Below are 21,764 nucleotides of genomic sequence, written 5' to 3' on the forward strand. Positions count from 1 at the left end.
TTCACGGCGCAGCGCAGCTCGGATGTTGTCGTTAGGCAAGTCTCGAGTGAGCGACTTCTGAGGAACTCCTTGAGCGTTCCTTATACTGCTGCTAATTGCGTAGTCATCAGCTCGTACAGTCAGCAGCACGCCTTCCGTGCGTTTGCTGGGTCGCGCTCAGCATTCGCAGATGACCATTTGTTTCCCTCGTGAGACTCTGATCGAGATCGAACGAGAAACGCTCGTTCGCGGCTTCCAGCGGATAGGTGCGGTCGCCAGGCGCATTTTGTGAGGGATGACTGGACATCAGGAATATCCCGAGGCGCCGGCACCGCGCCGTCGAGCCCCGATTGGGCGACTCGATGATGATCAACACGCAACACGGAATCCGGAGCGGAATGACAGAGGTCATTGACGACGCACAGGTCGAATAATCCGGAGGACAATAGGATGACCACCCTGCGGTACATAAAATCATTCAAGCGATTTGGCAGCTGCCAGAATACTTGGGAGTTCCGAATCTGGATCGGAGATACTTTTGAAACTCCAGGGCTAGCTCAGATCCTTGCCTAAACTGCGGCATCTGTCCTTATGGCCAGAAATCCGTTCCCAATCTCGTCTCAGAATATTACAACGGACCAGCGCTCGGCTTGGGTTCCGTTTCGATACCTGTAGATTCGATGCACTTATAGCGGGCTCCCTACGCGTAGGGTCCCAATCCGGAATCCCAGACTAGACGAGGGAGAATAATGAGCGCCTTCGTCATCCATCCTGTGGTCGAGTCCTCAAACGTCCTCGGCGGCGTCCCCGAGTGGTGGACTGCCAGTTCCGCCCTTGAACCGCGCTGGTTCAGATCGTCGTCGATCCCATGAAGCCCGCGCACGGACATCCCCGCTCAGGATTGGACGCGCGGGGTCATGAGAGGCCATGTCGTTCATCCTCATGAGAGCCACCGGCATCCGAGGTTCCGCGTCTGGCGCGAGGGCCTCGATGTGAAAGCGCCCGAGCCAACAAACCAAAGTCGTCGCCACTAGCGAAATATCGAGCATGCTCCACGAGACGAAGCCGCTCGACGAGTAGAAGGATCATCAGGAACCATGCGAAGAACGAGCATATGTAAACCGCGAATTTTCGCTACTTTCCAATATCTCTCGCCGACGAGCTCTTCTTCACGGGCATCTAGATCCGTATCTTCGGGGCTTATAGCGATCGGGAGTCAGCGAAGGAGGATTCGTCTGCTGGGGCGGGTGGAGCACAGCGTGATTTTCGCACGGTGATCTCCCGCGGATTACTACGAGCGGCACCGGAAACGACTGCTCTGATGGCTGATCACAATGATGATCGGCGAGCCGGCTCCGATTATTCGAACCTGAATCCGTTAGTCGAGGTCCTGGTTCCAATAGTGGGGCGGGCTGGCAAGCTTACCGGATATTCACAGCCCGCGATGGACCCAGTCACGACAACAGCAGTAGGTGGGAAAGTCCGCCTCGCTGTGCTGGTTTATTTTCACGCGTAAATCATATGATTAATGTATAATACCATGGCTTCGCGGGCATCATCCCATCACCACAAGCAGAAAACCCGATTGTGCTCCGTCGATATTGAGACAAAGCGTCATAGAGGAAAATATGAACTCCGAGTCTTTTCGTTGCTCCCTCGTCTGACACCATCGCTCGAGGGATCGGAACCTGATGATTCAGCTAGAATGGAGGCATCCGCAAACGCAGCGCGACTGGGCTCGGCTCTCTCTAATCTCCTGCTCGTTTCTGACTATTCCAGGCTGCTGAACTGGAATTGTTTTTCTCGTGAAGATGACATCCAGCAGAATTAGCTGTATTCGTGAACGCTCCCGAACTTCTGAGCCTCTCTTGCGCAATGGCATCCGAAGAACTCGACATCAGGCTGACCAGGGAAAATAGGGGTCGGCTCACGGAGGGGTGCCCTGCAATGTAAATGACGTGCGGATTAAGAGTGATTCCTTGAGGAATTCCGCGCCGTGTCACTCATCCCGACGCGGCTTGAATAGGCAGATCATTCAGTTCATTTCACCGATTTCGGCTCCAAAGGTGAACCAGTCGTCTCGGAGGGGAGGCTGCGAGGTGCCTTTGTAAGTATCGGTGAGCATCAGTCTCGAACTTCGGTGGAGATACCGCTCGGAGAGATCACGACCGAGAGCGGATTACTTTCCCCTTTTCCAGAGCACTGATTGTGATTGTTTGATTAGCGCTGCTTGCGCCATGGATACAAGAGGAGATCGTCAGGGTCACTGAAATCGCGTTTGTCCCTCGTGAAGACTTCTAGACTCCTTAGATGAGAACCCAAGGGAAGCTACGAATTCGAACCCTCGGTGATCCCTCTCCTGTGATAACTTAATCAACAGCGGATTTTCCTTATTTTCCCGTCGTCGAGTCTTCAGCGTCATTTATTTACTCTGGTACCCTCATTCTCGATCGAGAGGAGCCAGAAATTCTCTCCAATACATACACAAATAAATCAAAAATTCATGAATCAATACTGAGCCGATACCTCTTGAGCTTCCTACGTCGTCAAGGTTCGCGGGCCTTTCGAGGACTCTCCGACGTATTTTATCACACGAATACCCCAGCATCCGCTCCATGTGTGAAATCGCTCTGACTTCTACCTCTTGTTTGAATCGGTTCCCTCCGTCTCAAATTAGGGGCGGGTCGGTCTACTCCCTCCATGTTCGGGGACTCTCGAGGGGGGTGGAGCACTGACAATGGTCTCAATGGGATTTCCTCTCCGTCGTAGTTTTCCGGGTCCGATCTCATATGCTCAATGAGCAGCTTGAGAGTGACGGTCGCTACCGTTACGAAGAAGAATAGCATTGAGCAAACGCAGATGACAGGGTCGGCTCTCCCTTGAAAATACTCGATAGACCAAGCGAGCATGAGGCTCAAGAGAGCGAAGTTGACTACGACCCACATTAATTTATGCCAACGCCTATATCAATCTTGCATGAAGTTCCTGAGCCCATGACCCCCGGCTGGTGCAGCTGCCCGGTCGTAACCGTCCATACGCGCAGATCTCCTTCTCCTCGTCGGAACTCGGAGGGTTCCACTCAAATGTCTTGAGAAATAACTTAGAAGCGACTGGATGTGGGTTCCCCTGTGGAATCGTAGTAGCTCTTGCACCAGCTCTCATGCAAAACGCGAACGTTCCCAGAGCGACCTCACAATTATCAGCGAAGCCATCTTCCTTGAGCAATGTTTACGAATGCTGGCTCGATAGTCGAGCATGTACACGAGCGGATACGACCACCGCGCCGATGTCATGGATCTCGACCTCTGCTCATCGCGGCTCTATTTATTTGTCTGTTCCATTCGTTCTCGGCATGATTCATGGATTCTTGTAGTTGATGAGATCGTTTTCCAATCGAAGATGCGGAAGTCGATGCGACACCTTAGGACGGCTCACTGTCTATGTGAGGCAATGCTTATGAGTCAGTATGAGCGACTATAAATAGACGATTCCTAGAAGACAATGACCTCCGGCCAGGGATCATGATCCATGAGAATGATCGAACAGCTTTACTCGATTGAATCGGTAGCGTCATTTATTTTTAGTCTTACTCACAAATGAATCCATCATATAAATTCAGAAATCAGAAATCGATTAATACGTTTACATATGAAGCCGGGTGCCGCGCACGAATTTTTTTTTAGTGTAATTCAGTGCTTGCCCTGGGCAATGCTTAAGACGATGCTCGCTTAAGTTGATCCTGTATCCATGGGTTCCGTGTCGCGTCCTGGAGTGTCAGTGGCCGAATCCGTTTTATTATTCCGTGCCCAGAGGGAGCTTGCCGTGCCCGTGCTAGTCGCCGTGCTGTTGTGCCAGGAGCAGGTCACGACACGACTTGTTCTTCCTGAGCTTCCTTCGGCGCCGAAAGCGGTTTCTTGAATGTTCCGGCTCTCGCGATCGTCGATATTTGCTTCGGTCGAGGCGAATGAGACATGACCGCGATCAGCCATTCTCCTCCGATAACAGTCCGCTATCAGCATGGACACACTTAGCACGAAGAAAAGAATGAAAGTCAGAGCTACGATGATACAGGCAGGTCCGTATCCTGACATGAAGAAACAACGCACACCCCCAACCACCAGGATGAAAACTATGGACACGATGCCAAGCGTGCTGGTAATGACAGACCGTGGGTGGCGACACAACTCGGAGTTGAGGACTTGCGCGTAAAGCCAAAGTGCACACGATTCGAGCGTTCCTGTTGTCGCGTCCGCAGTCGCATCGAATGACCATCCCGGTTGAGACGACGAAGCCGGTTGACTTCCTGTAGTTGGTTGAACTTCCACACTTGTATGAAATTCCACACTCTCGATAGCTTCCGTGGTTTGTTGACTAATTGAGCTCGACTTAACGGGTGCCGGAGGGCCTGCTCGAGCCGACGGGCCTGCTTGTACTGACGGCCCTGCTTGAATCGATGGGCCTGCTTGAACTGCTGGGCCTACTTGACTTCCCGCGTTCGCTTGGCCCTCCGTGCGCGATGTACCTTCCGTAGTTGCTGGAGCTTCCGATGGTGCAGGATCTCCGGTAAGTGCTGGGCCTTCTGTGAGTCCTGGACCTTCCGGACTTGCTGGAGTCTCCGGAAGTGCAGGACCCTTCGTGGGTTCTGGACCCTCCGGAAGTGCTAGACCCTCCGGAACTGCCGGATCCTCCGGACTTACAGGAACTCCCGGACTTGTAGCAACTTCCGGACTTGTGGGAACTTCCGGACTTGTGGGAACTTCCGGACTTGTGGGAACTTCCGGACTTGTGGGAACTTCCGGACTTGTAGGACTTTTTGCACCTGCTTGGCCTTCGGCAGATTCTTGGCCTCCTTGATTTTCCATGTTAGCTCGAGCCTCTAAGAATATACTCGCGAATCTTCTTCCTCGTAGGAGCTGGAGGATCTCAAATGCTCTCCGGCTTGACACAAAAATTGTTCGGTACTGGTTCCTTGCGAGATTGAGAGATTGAGCTTTCACCTGCACCTCCGCGACACGTGTACTGAACGCCTGTAACACGGTCTCATGGTGATGTCATAGCCATCATCCCCCGACAGACGCGCAATGTTCACAAGAGGAGACGTGATGGGCGAACGAGTCGACGAGCATGTGCGACCGGAGGGTCGTCATCAATTCGGATTCTTTTATCTCGCCATATTCTTCATTTAGAGTGATTCCTGGAGTTGTGTGACCGATTTGCGTCGCCAGATTTCTCCAGAGCCAGAGATAGAAATAACTGCTTTAGATGCTGTATGCTCTTCCGATCGGGTCAGGTTTATTCACTCGCTTCTGGAGAGTCCAGTGTAGATGTACAGAAGCATCTCATGATTCTTTGGGAAATGGACGGTTTCAAGCCTGATCCCGTCTCCGGGATCTCGGATGCGTTGATATGATGGGTATTCCGAATGATTGAGTTTGACAAGTATGTATAATCGCTCAGAACCCTCGCCTCAGCATACCTATTACTTATGTCGACTTTGGAGAACCCCTACACAGCGCTGAGCTCAATCGATAAGCCCCGCTTCTCTGGCCATTTCGTGGAAGAGAGACTGTGGATTGCGCAGTAAATCCCTAGGAGACCCGTCCTCTGAGATCCTTCCCCGGTCCATGACGATAACCCGATCGTACTTCAAGATCGTGTTCAATCGATGCGCGATCGTGATCACGGTACATTCAGAGAAAACCGATTGGATCGTTCGTTGAATCAAAGCGTCCGTCTCCTCATCAACGGTCGCAGTTGCTTCATCCATTACGAGTATCTTGCTCCTCTGGAGTATAGCTCTAGCTAGACATATCAGCTGACGCTGTCCCGCCGAAAGATTAGATCCGCCCTCATTGATGTCCTGGTCCAGACCGCGAGAGTCAGCGAAAAATGTCTTCAGGTGAGATTTCTCAAGAGCACGCCAAAGTTTCTCATCGTTGTATTTTCGATTGGGATCCAGATTACCGCGGAGACTGCCACAAAAAATCAGAGGGTCCTGAGGAATGATCGTAAGTCGACGTCTCAGGTCATGAAGGCCGATTTGAGAGACATCGATCCCGTCGATTCGAAGAGACCCACTCTCGGCTTCGATAATTCTGAACAACGACAGTGTCAGCGACGATTTGCCGGCTCCCGTTCGACCGACTACTCCGATTTTCTCGCCTGGGCGGATCTTCAAACTTATTCCTCTGAGCACCAGATCTAGACCTTCTCGGTATTTCGCGGAGAAATTCTCGAATTCCACAGCTCCGTGTGCGGGCCAGCCAGGTGGAGGCCTCTGCTCGAGGACCCACTGAGCTTCGGGTTTGGCATCGCAGTATTCTTCGATTCTTTCCGACGCTATGATGCCGGATTCGATTTCCGTTGCGTAGTGGGCGACGCGACTGAACGAGTAAGATATTCCGATGGAGAGAGAACAGATAAAACCCACCAGTCCGGCCTCGATATTCCCTCTCTGTGTCATTATCAGCACGTTTGAAAGAACAACGATCGAGCTCGAAATGATGTCTATTCGAGCACCGAGCCACAAACGACCCAGAGTGAGAAGATAGCTATGATTGTTCCAAGAATCAACGACCCGGTTAGACATCTCGATGAAATCCCGAGACACTCCATAGGCCCTGATGCTAGTTACGCCATTCAAGCTTTCCAAGAAATGATTAGCGACCGGAGATCGACTCGCCGCCTCCATTCGCTTCAGCTGACGAGCCGATCTCATGAAAGTTCTCTGAATGACGAAATGAATGGCAACAAGTGGCAGCATGAAAACGAAGAATATCGGAACGGCAGCCGTCGACAAAATTATAATCGAAATAAAATTGGTGAAAATCTCTAAGAATAAATTCGAAACCACGGGGAGCTCCATCTCTAATTGCACCACATCTTTACCAAATCGATTGAGTATCCTACCGAGTGGGGTCGTTTCGAAAAAACTCATCGGAGCCCTTAGCAGCGCCGATAACATCTTCCGATGGAGAGCGCTCGCGATCTTGACGCATCCAAGAGATATGGCGGCTGCACCTGAAAATTGCCACAAAGTGTAGAGCAGAACCAAGCCGACATAAACCTCGATTCGATGTTCTCTCCGTACGTAGTTTGCATCAGTTGGTCGTGGATCGTCCTCTGACCAGCGACTCAGCCAGAGACCGGACAAGAGCATGCAAGCGCGAGCCAGGAAGTACCCAGCGAAGCTCCACACGAATAGACAGAAGCCCATTTTGGCAATGAATCTTCTGCATACTTCGATCTTTATGCTGCCCGATTGGGTCAATTCTTCGGTGACCAAGGTGTGGTTTCGCATGTCCGATTCCGTTCGAAAGTCGCGGACAGGATCGCTCAGGATCTCGCTGCTTCGCGGAGCCTCCTCCCGATGGTGCTCCTTCAGGAACTGGGAGAAGTCAGTGCCGGCTCGCGTCAAGTCCTGATAGCTGCCCTGCTCGGCGATTCGACCCTCCTCGAGAAGAATGATCCGATCTACCCGGCTCAGAATAGAAAGCTGATTTGTGACGAGAATCCTTGTTTTGTGTTTGAGAATGCCGGAGTTTCCGATGACGTCCTTGAAAATTGACGCGCCTACGTGCGCGTCTACCGCGCTCAGGGGGTCGTCCAGTAAATAGATGTCCCGATTTTGGTATACGGCGCGCGCCAACGAAACTCGCTGCTTCTGGCCGCCGCTCAAGTTTATGCCCCGCTCCCCGATCTCGGTGTTTTCGCCCCCGGGAAGCGATGACAAATCATCGACGAGACAGCATATTTTCAGAACGGTGGCGAATTCGGTCTCGTCAAACGCTCGAGTGAAGATGATGTTTTTTTTGATTGAGGCGTTTTGAATCCAAGCTTGTTGTGGAACATAGGCCACAGATCCTCGCAGGTTGACTTTGCCTTCTAAGAGTTGGAGTTCTGTGAGCAGAGACGTCAAGAGGGAAGACTTCCCCGAACCGACTCTGCCGATCACCGCAATCAATTCCCCGGTTTTCACTGTGAGACTGATATTCCTCAATATCGCCTCGTTCATCGTTCCTGTAGCCTTCCATGTCAAGGTGGCAGCCGACCAGGAAACTGCTGCTCCGAGCGGAGGTTCGCTCCCAACTGTGTTGACTTCTAGACTTTCGGTCTCCAAGAATTTCTCGATTCGCTTGATGGAGACCAGCGTCTGCATGGCACAGGCCGTAACATCCGGAATCATTGCGAGCGACTGACGCATGCTGGTCAGCAGGAATAGTGATACGAAGACGACGTTCGGTGGGGCGGCTGCTACGTCGTTCAAGTACAAATAAGAAATGAAGGTGGTTATGATCATCAAGATCGGCGTGAGTGCCCAACAGAATCGAAGAAAGGCCGACAGGAAAGCGAGTTTCATCAGAAGCTTATTTTCCTGTCGGCGCAGCTTGTCGATTCTCGCATGGAAAGCCTGTTCCCAGCCGTGGAGCTTCACGGTTTTGATGCTGGACAGCAACTCGCTTATCACTTTCAACCCTCCATCTTTGAGACGAGCCTGCGCGGCTTGGGTCCTGCGATAGAGTCCTGCTGCGTAGCTCGACGCAGGCATCGTGAGGAGTAGGACGGCGAGTCCAATGAAGCTCGACGGTCCGATGAAACTCCACAGGAGTGCAGTACAGTAGACAATATAGAAAGGAGAAACAACCACACTGCCGATCATGTTGGTGAATTGAATCACTTTGTCGCAGTCGACTGAGTGAAGATTGACAAGTTCCCCGTTGGTGTACTTGCCGAGCTGGGTCGCATTCATCTCGAGAGACTTCCGCATAACCGCAGCGATCAGGACGGCTTTGCATCTCAGACCGATACTTGCCAGTCGTGACTCGTTGGAGCGGGAAATCGCGAACGACGTCAGGTTCAAAGCGAATATTGCGAAAGCGTACGCGTAGCCTACCCACGAGGGCGCGTCGGGCTCGTCGAAAAATAATATGATCTGATTCAGGCACAAGAACGGGCTCGGGGCTAAGGTGGCGAAGATGAGCCCGCATATCCAGATCTTGATGACGTCGGCCCGGAAAGTCGTCCAAAGTGACTTTAGGAGGCTGCATTTCTCCCCGGGAGCTCCATCCCGGTTCAGCGTTTTTTCCCATTTTTCATACCATCGTTCTGATTCCAGATCCGGGAGCGGTTCCGGGAGATCATTATCACCAAGAGATCTCCGATTGCCGGTATAGATTAAGTTCGACATCTGCATGAATAGAAGTTCTCCCACAAAATGGGTCAGCACTCCACTTTTTTCGGGTTTCTCTTTGGGATTCTCGGATGGTTCACGATCTGAGCAGATCTCGAGTAGACACTGCAGCAATATCAGGATATACGCTGCTGACTGTAATGAGAGTCGGGTGGCTCCGTCTTTCTCCAGGACTCCCGTGTAGCAGTCGAGGATCTCGTGGTACATACCAGGAGTCTCGCAGAGGAAGGTGACGATCCAGAAAATTCGTATTTTCCTCGAATGCCTCAGAGCTTGCCCTCGAGCCACGATGACGGCGATCAAGTTCACTGATTTCAGGGCCAAAGACGAAACGTATGACGCACTTGAGCTGCCCTCCTGCAGTTCCAGAAATATCTCGAGTACATGGATGAGCGCTGTAGCTTGGGCCATGATAGTTCCGAGGCGGCACTTCGAAGCTTCCGATCGTTCGCCTACCGTGGGGCTTCCCGAAATCATATCGATCAGACAGATAACAGCGCAGATTGAGGGCAAGTATGTCAGGATCGTGGACTCGAAGCACCTCGAAAAGATCGGTGGCTTGTCGCTGAAGAATGTGATTTCAGAAAAACCGTCATCACAAAATCCGGCGGAGAACATGATGACAGGGAACAAGTTCTCCGGTGTTTTCCGGAGAAGCGGTAAAGTTCTGCCCGTGCGTCTCTTGGGTTCGCGATAATGGTTCTCGAGCAGACGCTTGACAGCGTAGTTTGAGCCGGACACCGTCTATCCGATCACCAGGAGGCGGAAGAAGAACACGTAGAAATTCTCATAATTGAAATTGAATAATTGTTTTCACTGCACAAAATTCACCGCCGCACCGTGCTGTCCGAACACATGTCAGCGAAACGCATGGCGAAGCGATCCTTGCAAATTAGCGCGAGCGACTTCGCTCGATTCCGTTTTGCTTGCCTTCACTTTCCCAGCCAGCAGCTGTGAGTTATACGCTAGGATTTCTGCTCGGAACAGAAATTGATTTACAGACCATCCATATGCCGTCCAGGGAGAACTTTTCCAGCGGCAACACGTTCTCTAAATCGGGAACTCCTTGTAACCTTCGAACGTTGAGACCTTCCCGAAATCGAAATCCCGATACTCGCTATCACGTGCAATCGCGATTATATGTTTGAAATCATCAAATAAAGGAATGAGGGAAAGGTCAAGGAATGACCCGAGGAATTCCGAGCGCGTTCGTGCTGGAACTGTCGAGCAAGAATGGCAGTTCGTAGAGACTCGTTTAAGATGTGCAGTTCGCTCAGTCAGAGTTTTGGCCCCAAATCTCACTAGAGACGGTGATTCATGACCTCAGCGGGCGGTTTCTCAGCCGAAGAAACGTAAAAATATATGAAGAGTGCGACGATTCTCTCCGGGAGCCATTGGGCCGTGCCGTCGATTTAGAGCTCACGAAAAATAATTTGAATAACACGGATCCTGGTTCATCGCGGAGTGTCCCGGGAGCGATTAGTCGCGAGGAGGGAGGTTGTGGGTATCTGCGCGAGATTCTGCTACGTGGTCCTTCTTCCCTCCTATACTTTTTCTCAGGCGTCGAAGAGGTCCCCCAGTCGTCTCGTCAGAAAGCGTCTGATCAAAGCAACGGCTCCGTAATCAGATAACGCTTGCTACAGACTCGCCAGTCTCGTCAGACTGACTTAATCCTTGATGCTCCTTCTTGGTACTCGGCGGGGAGTCGCGGAAGCTTTTTTTGCGTCTCCAGATGCCTTCCAGAAAGTTCTACTCCGCCGATTGAATTATTCCGTGCCGTTCCTCACGGGGCATCCAAGAACTCCCGACAGGACTCCTGCATGTCTGTTGTCAAATGCCCCCTGGGATCCGGCAGAAAAACAGAATTCCTTCCTCCATCCTCTCCTCGGCGCTTGAGAAGTCATTTTCGATCGCATGCATGAACCTGCATCAAATAAATGGCAGTCGGAGGACGCGATCTCGATTTTTCTCTCCGATTTTGAGCGATTGACTCGTGCGTCTTAGCAAACCCTTGTGTCCCGGAACTGCATTCGATGCCCAGGCGGCGGAGGTAAACTCTGCATGGACTTGACCAACGTGGCGGAGAGAAATTCAAGTCCACCCGCACGAGTCCGCTTGTAGTTTCACTTCAGTCATTGGAAATTCTAGGCAGGTGCGATTAATTCCGTGCCACGTCTTAATTCGCAACTTTCCGCCGACCATACTGCCTCTACGTTGGGCCGTTAATTCTTCAGTTTCATGACGCTCTTCGCTTCTTGAATCATAAATCACGCCGCAGCTCTTGCGACTCCGTTGCTGTTTCTTTGGTCTGATTGATTGTTCGTTGATGCTCGCTCACTGAATTATCAAGTTCTGTATAACAATGATTGCTCGGTCCGAGACTAGGGTCTGAGACGGATTAGATTAGACTGCGTCAGGGAAAGATGAAACGAAGAAAATTTTCGGAGCGATAATCCGAGCATCATTCCGTGAATAATTCCGTATCCATCCGAAAGGGTCAACATTGAGGACTCGAAGATGATCCGGGATTGGCTTCCAGCGGTCCCAAACCTTTTTTCCTGCCGGGCCCACCTCCCAAAACATGGACCCCTCTCGGGCCCACTGATTTCTTCCATCGGGTGTCTTCCAAATTCAGAGCTCATCGCAAGCAGAACAAGCTTCGATATTATCACGAGCTTAGTTTATCAATGACTTTTCTGTTCTTGCTTCTCGGCTTCAATCTTGTCTAAGCGCGCAGAAGTTTTACTAGGTAAGCGAAACGCGCATGTCGGCATCGACCTTCAGCCGCCGCCTATATTTGGTTCTGATCGCCAGAACTGTACTGAAACCGGTTTCGCACAAAGAGGTCGTGGCGACCGGGAGCAGAATTTCGAGGGCTCTTTTGGAAAGCTGCGGATAGCTCGTAGCGATCGAGCACCAGAAGTCTTCAAGTCTGGAAGTTTCGTAACTCGTTCGGAGGGATCGGTCGGATCTAAGGTCTATCAGCTCGCTTTTTGACCAGTCGTTATCCGGAAATCTTTCGATATCGTACAAAAAAGATCGCAGGCGTATCTTTGGTCGTGACTGAAGAGTGAATTCCCGTAGGACTGCGTAAAAGCATTTTTATTGATAACTTGGTGATTTTAAAGAAAAAAATGAGATTCATATGAATCAATGGCGATAGCCAAGGCGCTCGCTCGGAATCTCACAGCTGGGGAGCCAGGCCACGCGGCAGACGCGTGAAAGCCTATAGATGCGCTCAGATGAAGATGTACCGAACTATACAATCAACCGCACAGAACCGTACGGTATTGTCGATTGATTCGATTTTATCGAGCGTCGAGGACGAAAATACCACATGAAAGGCTGTGGTTCGAAATGTGGTACGAAAGTCGCAACATGATACATGATCGAGCTAAAGGGGACCGCAATAGTACCGCACTGTGTCATGTGATTGGTTCTCCGTATGTCTTTGGGGAAAACGTGACTCAATTTGGACCCGGTCCATAAGGAAGCGTTGATATTCATTATAGTGTATACCGAAGGAGGACGAGACCGAATCATAGTTTTCCTCTGGGGAAGAACGGTCGTGAAATTTCGAAACTATTGACCATGAACCAATTCCGTTGCATTTGTTTACTTCCGGGAGGGGTCTATAGAAAGTGCGACATAGGTCGCAGTCCTACGTCAAAAGGGTTTACTATCCCCTCGTCGGAGATATCGATTTCACCCGGCGCGAAGTAGCCATCGAAAGCTTCACAGAGCACGGCCAGATGTGCCGAGATCTCTGCTTTCATCGTTGATGACGTTGAATCCTTCTCCCGTAGTGCTCCCGCGCGCAACGAAATGTTTCTCTCAAGCGACGGGAAATCGCGGAATTCACCAGACTCGAGGCGCCTCCGCCAAAGAGAGTTTGCTCATGGAAGCGACCAATTTCTCTCTTGTCCTCAGAACGTGCATCGCTGGTTTCATTCAAGGAGCTGACGATATCCGTGAGGATAGCTGGGTAGCAATGAAAATATTTGGAGCGCTCCAGTAGAGGAGCGCACGTTGCATCTGAATTCTGCCCTTCGACATTTGGTCGCAGTCGACTCTTCTCCATTTCCGGGACACATCGTGGGAACATCTCTCGATGAGCTCCGCACTCCGGGCCCACGAAAAATCGCACTAGGGCTCACTAGCTGGGCCCGGGCCCATAGGTTGGGAACCGCTGCTTTATTCGTTGCCGCCTGTGATGACGACCTCTTTGAATTCTTGGCTATTCCCTCCTGACCCGAATTACAGCTCCATCCTTGCAACATCGGCGTTCTCCGAGACGTCCTCGAAAGTTTTGTTGGTCGTTGTCGAAAGCTGTCTTTCACCGTTGAAATTCCGCGCCTGAAGATTTTGGGGTTTCACTGCTTGTCCTCTTGTGTCGTCTGGTTTTCCAGCGAACTCCGACCAGAGCCCGATCTCGACTATTTTCAAGGTGTCATCTACCACCAAGAGTGCAGGTTTTTCCCGCTATACGCCGTCCCGGTAGTTGAACGTCTTTGGCGGTCCGAAGTCGAAGATCACCGCGAGGATGTCACCGGTTGCGTTAATTGGCTTGGTAATTATTTCCGCAAGTGTGGTGGTGCTGGCTTGTATTTTCGGCGAATCGTCTCCCGTGATTTCGATGATTCGACCCAGCTTGATGGAATGTTCAAGTTGAGTTTCTTGATGTGAGGAGGGAAGGAATTGATGTACACGGGTGAGATCGCCGTGTACCTCCGTTGATTGCAAGCCGCGATCGTTTCCCGTGGCGGGATATTGCGGATTTGCCGACTTGACTTTGAACGCATTCACTTTGTAGCATTGACCGAAGCCTATCTTGTCGAAGATGTCGTCGGCCGCGTTCCCGGAGACTATGATGTTTATATCAGCGCTTGTATCGCTGAGGACGAGAGTGGATGTTTTTCCGCTTTCACTGCCCGTAGACCATGATTCCGCGGGCGTTTCCGATTCTACACGGCCCTGAATCCTCCCGCAAACTCTCGCGAGACTGATATTGCGGAGGAGCCTTGGTCGCGTAGACACCTCGTAGTCTGGTCTTGTTTGTCCGATGGGGTGTGAGCATCTAGATCCATTATGCTCTCATCTGGAGTGGACTGCGTGAACGATATGACATCCGATGTGAGCGGTACAGGTCATTTGGGCGAAAAGTCAAATTGGCGGAGCGACCATCTGGGCGAAATGCCATTTGGGCGAATTGCCATTTGGGCGGATTGCCATTTGGGCGGATTGCCATTTGGGCGGATCGCCTATTGGGCGAAATACCATTTGGGCGGCGGACGCGAGTGGATGTAGAATATCGCGCAGCATAGCTGATTAGCCCGCGCTCAACTTCGTCCTTCTAGATTCTAGACTGTAACGGGCTTCGTCGTCTTCGGTGAAAATGAGAATACATATTAGCGAGCAGCACGTTGTCCTACGTATCAGCTCCATACTATGCATACCGGTGTTTTCCCTGTCCCTGTCATTTAACAGTGGAGTGCCACTCGAGTGCGCCGAGTTCTGTGGTGTAAGGCTCATAAACATTACTCGGCTCCTTATTCAAGTTTACAAGCATCTGGGTCCAAGTGTGAGGTTCGTTCTCTCCTCCGTGAGAAGAATATCCCTTATTTCAGGTTATCACAGGTGCGTGGCGATATCAAGACTAGCCTGCTCGGATCGGGTTCTCCCATCCATCCCTTACAGCCGCCTGGCTGCTCTCCGCCCAAATGGTATTCGCCCAATAGGCAGTCCGCCCAATAGGCAGTCCGCCTAATTGGTATTTCGCCCAACTGGCCATTCGCCCTAATGGCCATCCGCCCAAATGGCAATCCGCCCAAATGGCATTTCGCCCAAATGGTCGATCCGCCCATTTGACTTTTCGCCTAAATGACCGTGTTCGCGATGTGAGTACTTCAGGTATACTTCGTGCTGAAAATCGATTAGCGTATCCTAAGGGAAAACAGGCCTACCCCGCACCGAAGCGACCTCTTTTTTCCGAAGTTGTGAGTTCTTGACCTCTTCTAGCGCCAAAACTTGTGTCATGCACCGTGCCACCGAAGGGAAATCAAGCAACAGAGTTCTGAAAGAGTACCCAAATTTTCTCCCGACCGGTGGACACAGCGGGGTGCACGCGGCCGTCGGCGCTTTCAAGTGGCTCCTCTTCCTTCTTCTCCCTCCGAACGAAGCGACGGCTGACGGCGACGCCGGCGTTCTGCGGTGTGATAGGCGTGCGCCCGGCGGTGCTGCGCCGCGTTGGTGGAGCGCGAGTTCGCGGCCTCCGGTGCACATTGTAGTGCAGATTGCCATTCTCCGTCACGCACCGTTCATGGAGAACGGACTCGCGGAGGCGGCGTTGCTACGAATCGCTCGTGGCTCTGTTGAGGGGATCCGCAGGGAGAGCATCCGTCCGCCTTGTTCACGCGGCCCTTGATGCTTGGACATCAGAGGAGCACTGTTGAAGAACCTGTGCCTGTCTCACGGATGCTCTTGCTGGCCTACGTCGTAAAACATCGAGAGTACGAGCTCCTACATACTTCTTACGGCGCATTCGTAGCCTTGCTCGAGCCGGTCGTCGCCGGCCACCCTTCGTACTGCGCGACGTGGTGGATCCTACCGGAGGCATGGAAGCGGATGATGCCTGTCGTGACCCGAGCCGGGAAACTGTTTCCGGCTACGGCTTTTCGGAGTTCTTTTCGGAGTTTTTTCTTTTTTTCGGAGTCTACACGAGGAGCTGTAAGCCTGCCCCGCCGAAGAAAACCTTCGTGGTGCATTCCAAAGGGTTTTGGAGTAAGAAGAAAATCCATGTATCTCTTCGCTCTATTTAAAATGCGGGACCGTTTCTGTCGAGCCAGTCTTTTACAAGAAGTACAGTCTTGTACAATGTGAAGTTGGTTCTCGACATGAGGACGCGTTGGAATAGCACATTGACAATGCTTCAAAACTTCCTCGCACTTGAAGATGCTTTACAAGTTTTGATCAGGGACGACTTCCCACTGACATCTGAGGCGCTTCTACGTCTGACTGAAATTGTGAATGCTCTCTCCCACGTCGTAGAATTCACTAGGCGCTCTCGAGGGGCAATCTCACCCTAACCAATGCCGATTGCGCGCTTCAAGTGAATCTTTCCCATTTAGATGAATTAAATTAATAAATTCCCTTCTCCGAATCAATAATTCCGGACGAATAGCGGATTCGTGACGTGTCTTTCAAGGTTATGGTACGAAAACCAAGATCAGAGAACTTTGGATTCGCGGGCATCCTCGCTTCCAAGGTTTGCCTGCGCATCCTCCAGCGAGGTGGGATGAGTCCATGATGGCAGACTATTGCTGGAACCTCATGAGGGAAGCCCCTGATCGACCACATTCCAGACAATCGCTGACGGCTCGATTTGATGCGGATTGATCGACCCCAACTTAAATCGGACGTTTTCGGTTTTTTGAGTAAATCATGAATAAAAACTGAATGGATCGACCGATTTTGCTCTGCTTGGTCTCAAAATGCTCGTGAAAGCCTCCTCTATCGAAGTGTCGAGGGTAGACGGCTTCAAAGGTCCTAGCTTTTCTGTCAAGTGCTTTCTAAGAGGTCCCTCTCCCACTTTTTTCTTCTTTCTTCGAGTTTCCGATGGCTCAAGCTCAGAGACCATTGCTACGAATCGCACCAAAACTCGGCAAGGTATAGCCCCAACCGAGCTCCATCCGCCACCAAAGTTTCATCGATCTAGTCCACTCAGAGGCGGAGCTAGAGAATTTTATAGACGAAAAATGGCAAAAAATCGAAAAATTGCAATTTCGGAAAAACTGGACCTGATGGAGAAAATCCGTTACGAAATTCGGATTCAGCGCTCCCGGTTCACCCCGAAATAGCTATCAATTTCTTTGTAACGCGAAAAAAGTTTTTTTGTCGAGCTGTGTAATTTAGTTTCGAGCATCCTCTGGAACCGGAACACAGGTTATTCGCTATTCAAACATCCGGACAAAATGTGCGACTTCCTTCCGAAAATCTGACGGAAGGCGATTGCTCTCCTCGGAAAGGCTATTTGATCGATGCTTCTCTCTTGTCAGATGCCGCTGCTGTTTCCACCCTCAATCAGCCGAATGCTGAGTCAGAGAGCAGGATAATACGGAAGGATTCAGGCTCGAGAACTGTGACCTAAAGGAGCTATCGTACCCGTGAAGGATTGCTTGCAGTCTGATTTCATCGCTTCTCCTGCGGAGAGTTTCGTCTCATCAGCGAATCTCATGGATTATTTAGAATCTCAAACGGCCAGGATCGAGAGGAATGAGGGAGGAGGTCAAATGGAGGGGAATTGACGTGTCAATAATGCATCTTGGTGAGACTAACTGAAAGAGATGCGGGCGGAATGATTTTCAACCGCTTCACTGGCATGCGGTCGAGCAGGACGAACTTGATTCGGTGATCTGAAGAAAAGCAGCGTAGGTATCAGTGCGCGGACTCGCGTCCTAGAGCAGGCGCTGGGTATCAGAGCCGCAGGCGGAATTCTAGTGTATTTGTGAGGCATTTATGATTTCATTCCGAGGGTGTCGGGTTTTATATAGTGAGAGGATAGAGTTTCGATGATCTTCTCTAGCACTCTCTGCTGTTCCTCCGTCGTTAAAGCGCCTCGAGAGTTCTCGGAAGAGCCGGCTGCGCGAATGTTGGGACCTTACCTTACCACTGGGAGTAATCACAGAAGACACGTCACGAGCGAGTGAATTGAACGGGAATGGATTGAACGATATGGATACCCGACCAAGATGGCCGGGTTTTTATTAGGCAAAAAGTGATGGGAGATAACGACGTTCGCAAGAGAGGGAGGATGAGGATCCGACACTCCAGTCGTGCACAGAAGCGCTCCGAGATACCTAAAGGAGGCTCGGCGGCCACAGCCTCCCATTATTCGAGTCGATCACGACCGGGCATCGAACGGTCGCGGCTGCGGCCAGCGTCCACCATTTGATGCGCCGACATCGCGGTCTGCAATTGGTCCGAGTCCACGTAGTAGAGCTGGAGAACGGTCGGACCTCTACTGCAATCCCGCAGCACCAATCCATAATCAGAGTCGATTGTCACACATCTGTCAGGGTACTGGCGATTTTGGATTGTGAATAGCACGTCCCCATAGGCCGTCGTTCTGTTCATGTGGAAGCCCAAGTGCCATTTCTGTTTGTGGTCTCCGGTGCAGGAGGCTGTGCCGACCCTGCAGTTCGGTCCACCGTATCTGCACTCGAGACATTTTTCGGTCATCCACTTATGAGCGACCAACAATGGACCACTCGAGCTCCACTTCAACCAGCTCCACAACGGGCATTCTTCGGTGTAGTACGTCTGGGGAAGTATGCGTGAATTTTAAATTTCGGGAGAGCTGGCGCATCGGGGTCGATTCGCAACGACAAGAGCACGCTCGTGGGAGACATGCGAACACCGATGAAGTCGGAGAATAATGCCCGATGGAAAACTGTTCGAGCCGAAAACCGTTAGACCGACCTGTCCGAATCCGACGTTGCAGCAAGTTCAGGCAGCCGTCGCCGAAGTACGTCCGCAGAAAAACTCCGTCAGTCTTACGGAGATCTCTCACAGTCGACTTGATCGCGTCGCCCAACGCCAACGAGGTGTCCACGATCTCGAATTGAGCTCTCGTATAGGACACGGCAATACAAACCAGAAGAAAACCAGCGCGAACGTATTTGATCATCTTGGCTCGAGCCGATTCCTGAACGAAACGAGGACTTGTAAAATAAAAACGGGAACGATTCTCCGATGCCGCTGGGATTGTTCTCCTCCCCCCGAAAACCCGTCTCCCTCATTCACGCGGGGAGCTTCCGAAGAAGCCGTAGATCCGAGAGCGAGAAGAGGCTGCAGAAGCCCGCGAGAGATGCGAATCGCAAGCGAGGATTCGATTGCATCCAAACGCTTCGCAGCGGGTACAGGGGGTGAAACAGAGAGCCGCCTCTTCGTGCTTCGACAGGAAGACGCTGCGAGCCGGCGACACAGATCAGCCGGAGAACACCCAAGCGGCACCCGTAGAGATTCTGGACCAGCGTCCTCTAACTGGAGAATATAGATCAAAGGTGACAAACGCAAAGCCCGGCGAACCGATTTCGGACGCTCACGGGGTCGGCGGGCCGATCTCGGACGCTCACGGGGTCGGCGGGCCGATCTCGGACGCTCACTTAGTGGAAGGAGGAGGGGTTAAACCTGGAGATCCGCAATCAGTTTCAACGCGGAGCTCCGCGGAGAGCTTCGAATAAAGACCCTGGGGTTTCGACTCGGACTGGCTTAGTATTTGTTCGACATACGCAGACGGCACCAGAGACGAGCGCTCTGGGATAGCCTGAGTGCACTCTCATTCACATTTCGAAGTGAAGAGATTGGAAAATTTATGCATTGAGATGCGACAGATTCCATCGCCGCGAAACTTGACTACGGAGCGCTTCTCGTCCCCGTATTCAATGAAATTTCATCACTCCATTGTATAGGATCGGAGCCTCTCCCCTCTGAATTCACTCGATAATACTCAATGAGCGAGCTCGCTGGTGACTGGCGGCCGGACGAATCAAGAGAACCTTATTTTGAGTTTTGTCGACGACGACGCTTAGGCGAATTATGAGGCCGGCCGGAGAGCTTATGCAAGAGTGTTCCTTCATTGGCAGCTCTGCCGAGATTTCTCCTTGGAGCGCGAGCGCCTGGAAATCGTCACTGCGACGACTAGGGTAGTTTCCTTCCTCGATCCGGAAATTCCCGAAGCTTCTTCATGCGAATGAGAACTTCTGGCTCGAGCGCGGGAACTCTTCTCCGGATGAGCTGATAGACAGATGAATCTCTCGCGACTCGGTTTCGACGACCGGTCGACCCCATGCAACTCCGGACCCTTATTGAGCAACAGAGCTCTTTCAAGAGTTGATGACTCGATAGGTTCCTTGTCTGTCTTCAGCTATGTTGGTAACTCAAAACAGTGGATGACGGAGTACCTTTTTCACAGCCAAGTCGAGGAGCTCCAGCACTGTCGCTTCGAAAGGATTACACGAATGCCCATAGCTGAAAATCGAGCCAGAATCTCGACTTCGAAGATCTCAGGAACTCACCTCAGGGTCTGGAACTTGCGTCAGCAGACGACGATTCCCTCTGTGCAGTATTGTTTCGAGAACACTCTCTCCCGACTTCAGGCTCCATCGTTGCCGGCTGCAACGTATCACACTTCATCTTCACCGATGCCCTCAGATGAGCATTCTGGGCACTCACGATTTGCCGCCGGAGTCGGAGGGGCTACCATCTATACACAGGCTTCGCAGACCCTTCGCAGTTATCGATTGCCGTACCCAAAGGCGCACCTCCACATGAGGGGAGGGGTTTGAACAAAAATAAGCCTCCGCGGATCATCAGAGAATCTCCAATTGAATGACGTCATCCCGATACGCCGCGCCGAGCATTTCAAGTCCCATAGACTCAATGCTGGAGCGACGAGGCGCGCCATGACTCTCAAGCATTGAGTCTTTAGCGCCGCGTCCTGGACAAGGCGCACAGCACTGATGATCATGATCATATGCGACATCTTGAAGTGCCAGGATCATTGCCTCAGGGAACGAACGGATATCATGTCATCCGCACAATATTGCGAATTGATGTGCCTGACGAGCTTCGAGCAAAGAGCCTCGATTGAGCATTGCATAGCTCGAACTCACGATCCAGTGATTGCTCCCATCCAACAATTCGGTAGCCTCCTGGATCCCTGGATCGCATATCCCCGAATCCCATATTCCCGAATCGCATATCCCCGAATCGCATATCCCCGAATAGATCCTCTCGCATATGGTCTGAAGTCTTCGCGCGGCTCAACCTCAGCGGAGCATCGATGATTCATGAACTCGAGTCTGGTACCAGAATAGGATCGAAAGTTTCGATTCGAAACCTTACGACAGGAGCCACGAATGAGAGCACCTAGTTCCCAAAAAATCAATCCATACCTGTTCTGCATTTGCTGATCAGTTGAAACGAGAGTGCAACTCTTTAACGCGTCTCTCAGGATTCTCGAGGACGGCAGGACGGCCTGCTTCATTTTTGTTAGTGAGCATGCGCGTGATCATGAGCTTCGTCGTCTCCAGATAGGCATAGAGGGCAATAAACTTCACTTCTTCTGTAACTGTTGAGCAAACCACACGTGTCGTCCATACAGTCAGTCATTAGGTTATGGGCCCAGTTACGAGAGCGAGGAGGGGAGACCCCAACGTTGGAGCAACAATTAATTCTACCACGCCAGCAACGGTGTACTCCCTGTTGACCGATCATCGAAGTGGATCGAAACCGTCGAATGGATATGGTGAGACTGAAAGTCCACCCCAAGGAGGATCCATCCAAGCAAGAGCTTGCGTTTCGTGGGCCAGCAAGAGGCAACCAACAATCGCTCTATCAACAAGCGAAGCAGAGTACATGTCGTGCGGAGCTGCATGTCAGGAGATTAAATGGATTCAAAACTTTTAGGATTTGCCAGAATTAAGTATTGTGAGGCCCATGACGTTATGGTGCGACTATCAGGGAGCGATACTTCTGAGCGCGAACAGCGTACATCATCAACGGACGAAACACATCGACTTGAGACATCATTTCA

At 51.4% G+C, this 21,764-nt stretch overlaps 1 protein-coding gene and 1 pseudogene across 1 annotated transcript; both read right to left on the reverse strand.

The window, feature by feature from the left end:
* Window positions 1-3,534: 3,534 nt before the first annotated feature.
* Window positions 3,535-4,994, reverse strand: LOC108864902 (protein app1). Its single transcript, XM_018641349.1, has one exon. The coding sequence runs from the start codon at window positions 4,839-4,841 to the stop codon at window positions 3,708-3,710; it is 1,134 nt and encodes a 377-aa protein (XP_018496865.1). The 5' UTR covers window positions 4,842-4,994; the 3' UTR covers window positions 3,535-3,707.
* A 506-nt stretch (window positions 4,995-5,500) lies between these two features.
* LOC100897175 (multidrug resistance-associated protein 1 pseudogene) lies at window positions 5,501-9,787 on the reverse strand (annotated as a pseudogene).
* Window positions 9,788-21,764: the final 11,977 nt, after the last annotated feature.

The sequence above is a fragment of the Galendromus occidentalis genome, unplaced genomic scaffold (assembly GCF_000255335.2).
Source record: "Galendromus occidentalis unplaced genomic scaffold, Mocc_1.1 scf7180000077529, whole genome shotgun sequence".
Lineage (NCBI taxonomy): Eukaryota > Metazoa > Arthropoda > Arachnida > Mesostigmata > Phytoseiidae > Galendromus > Galendromus occidentalis.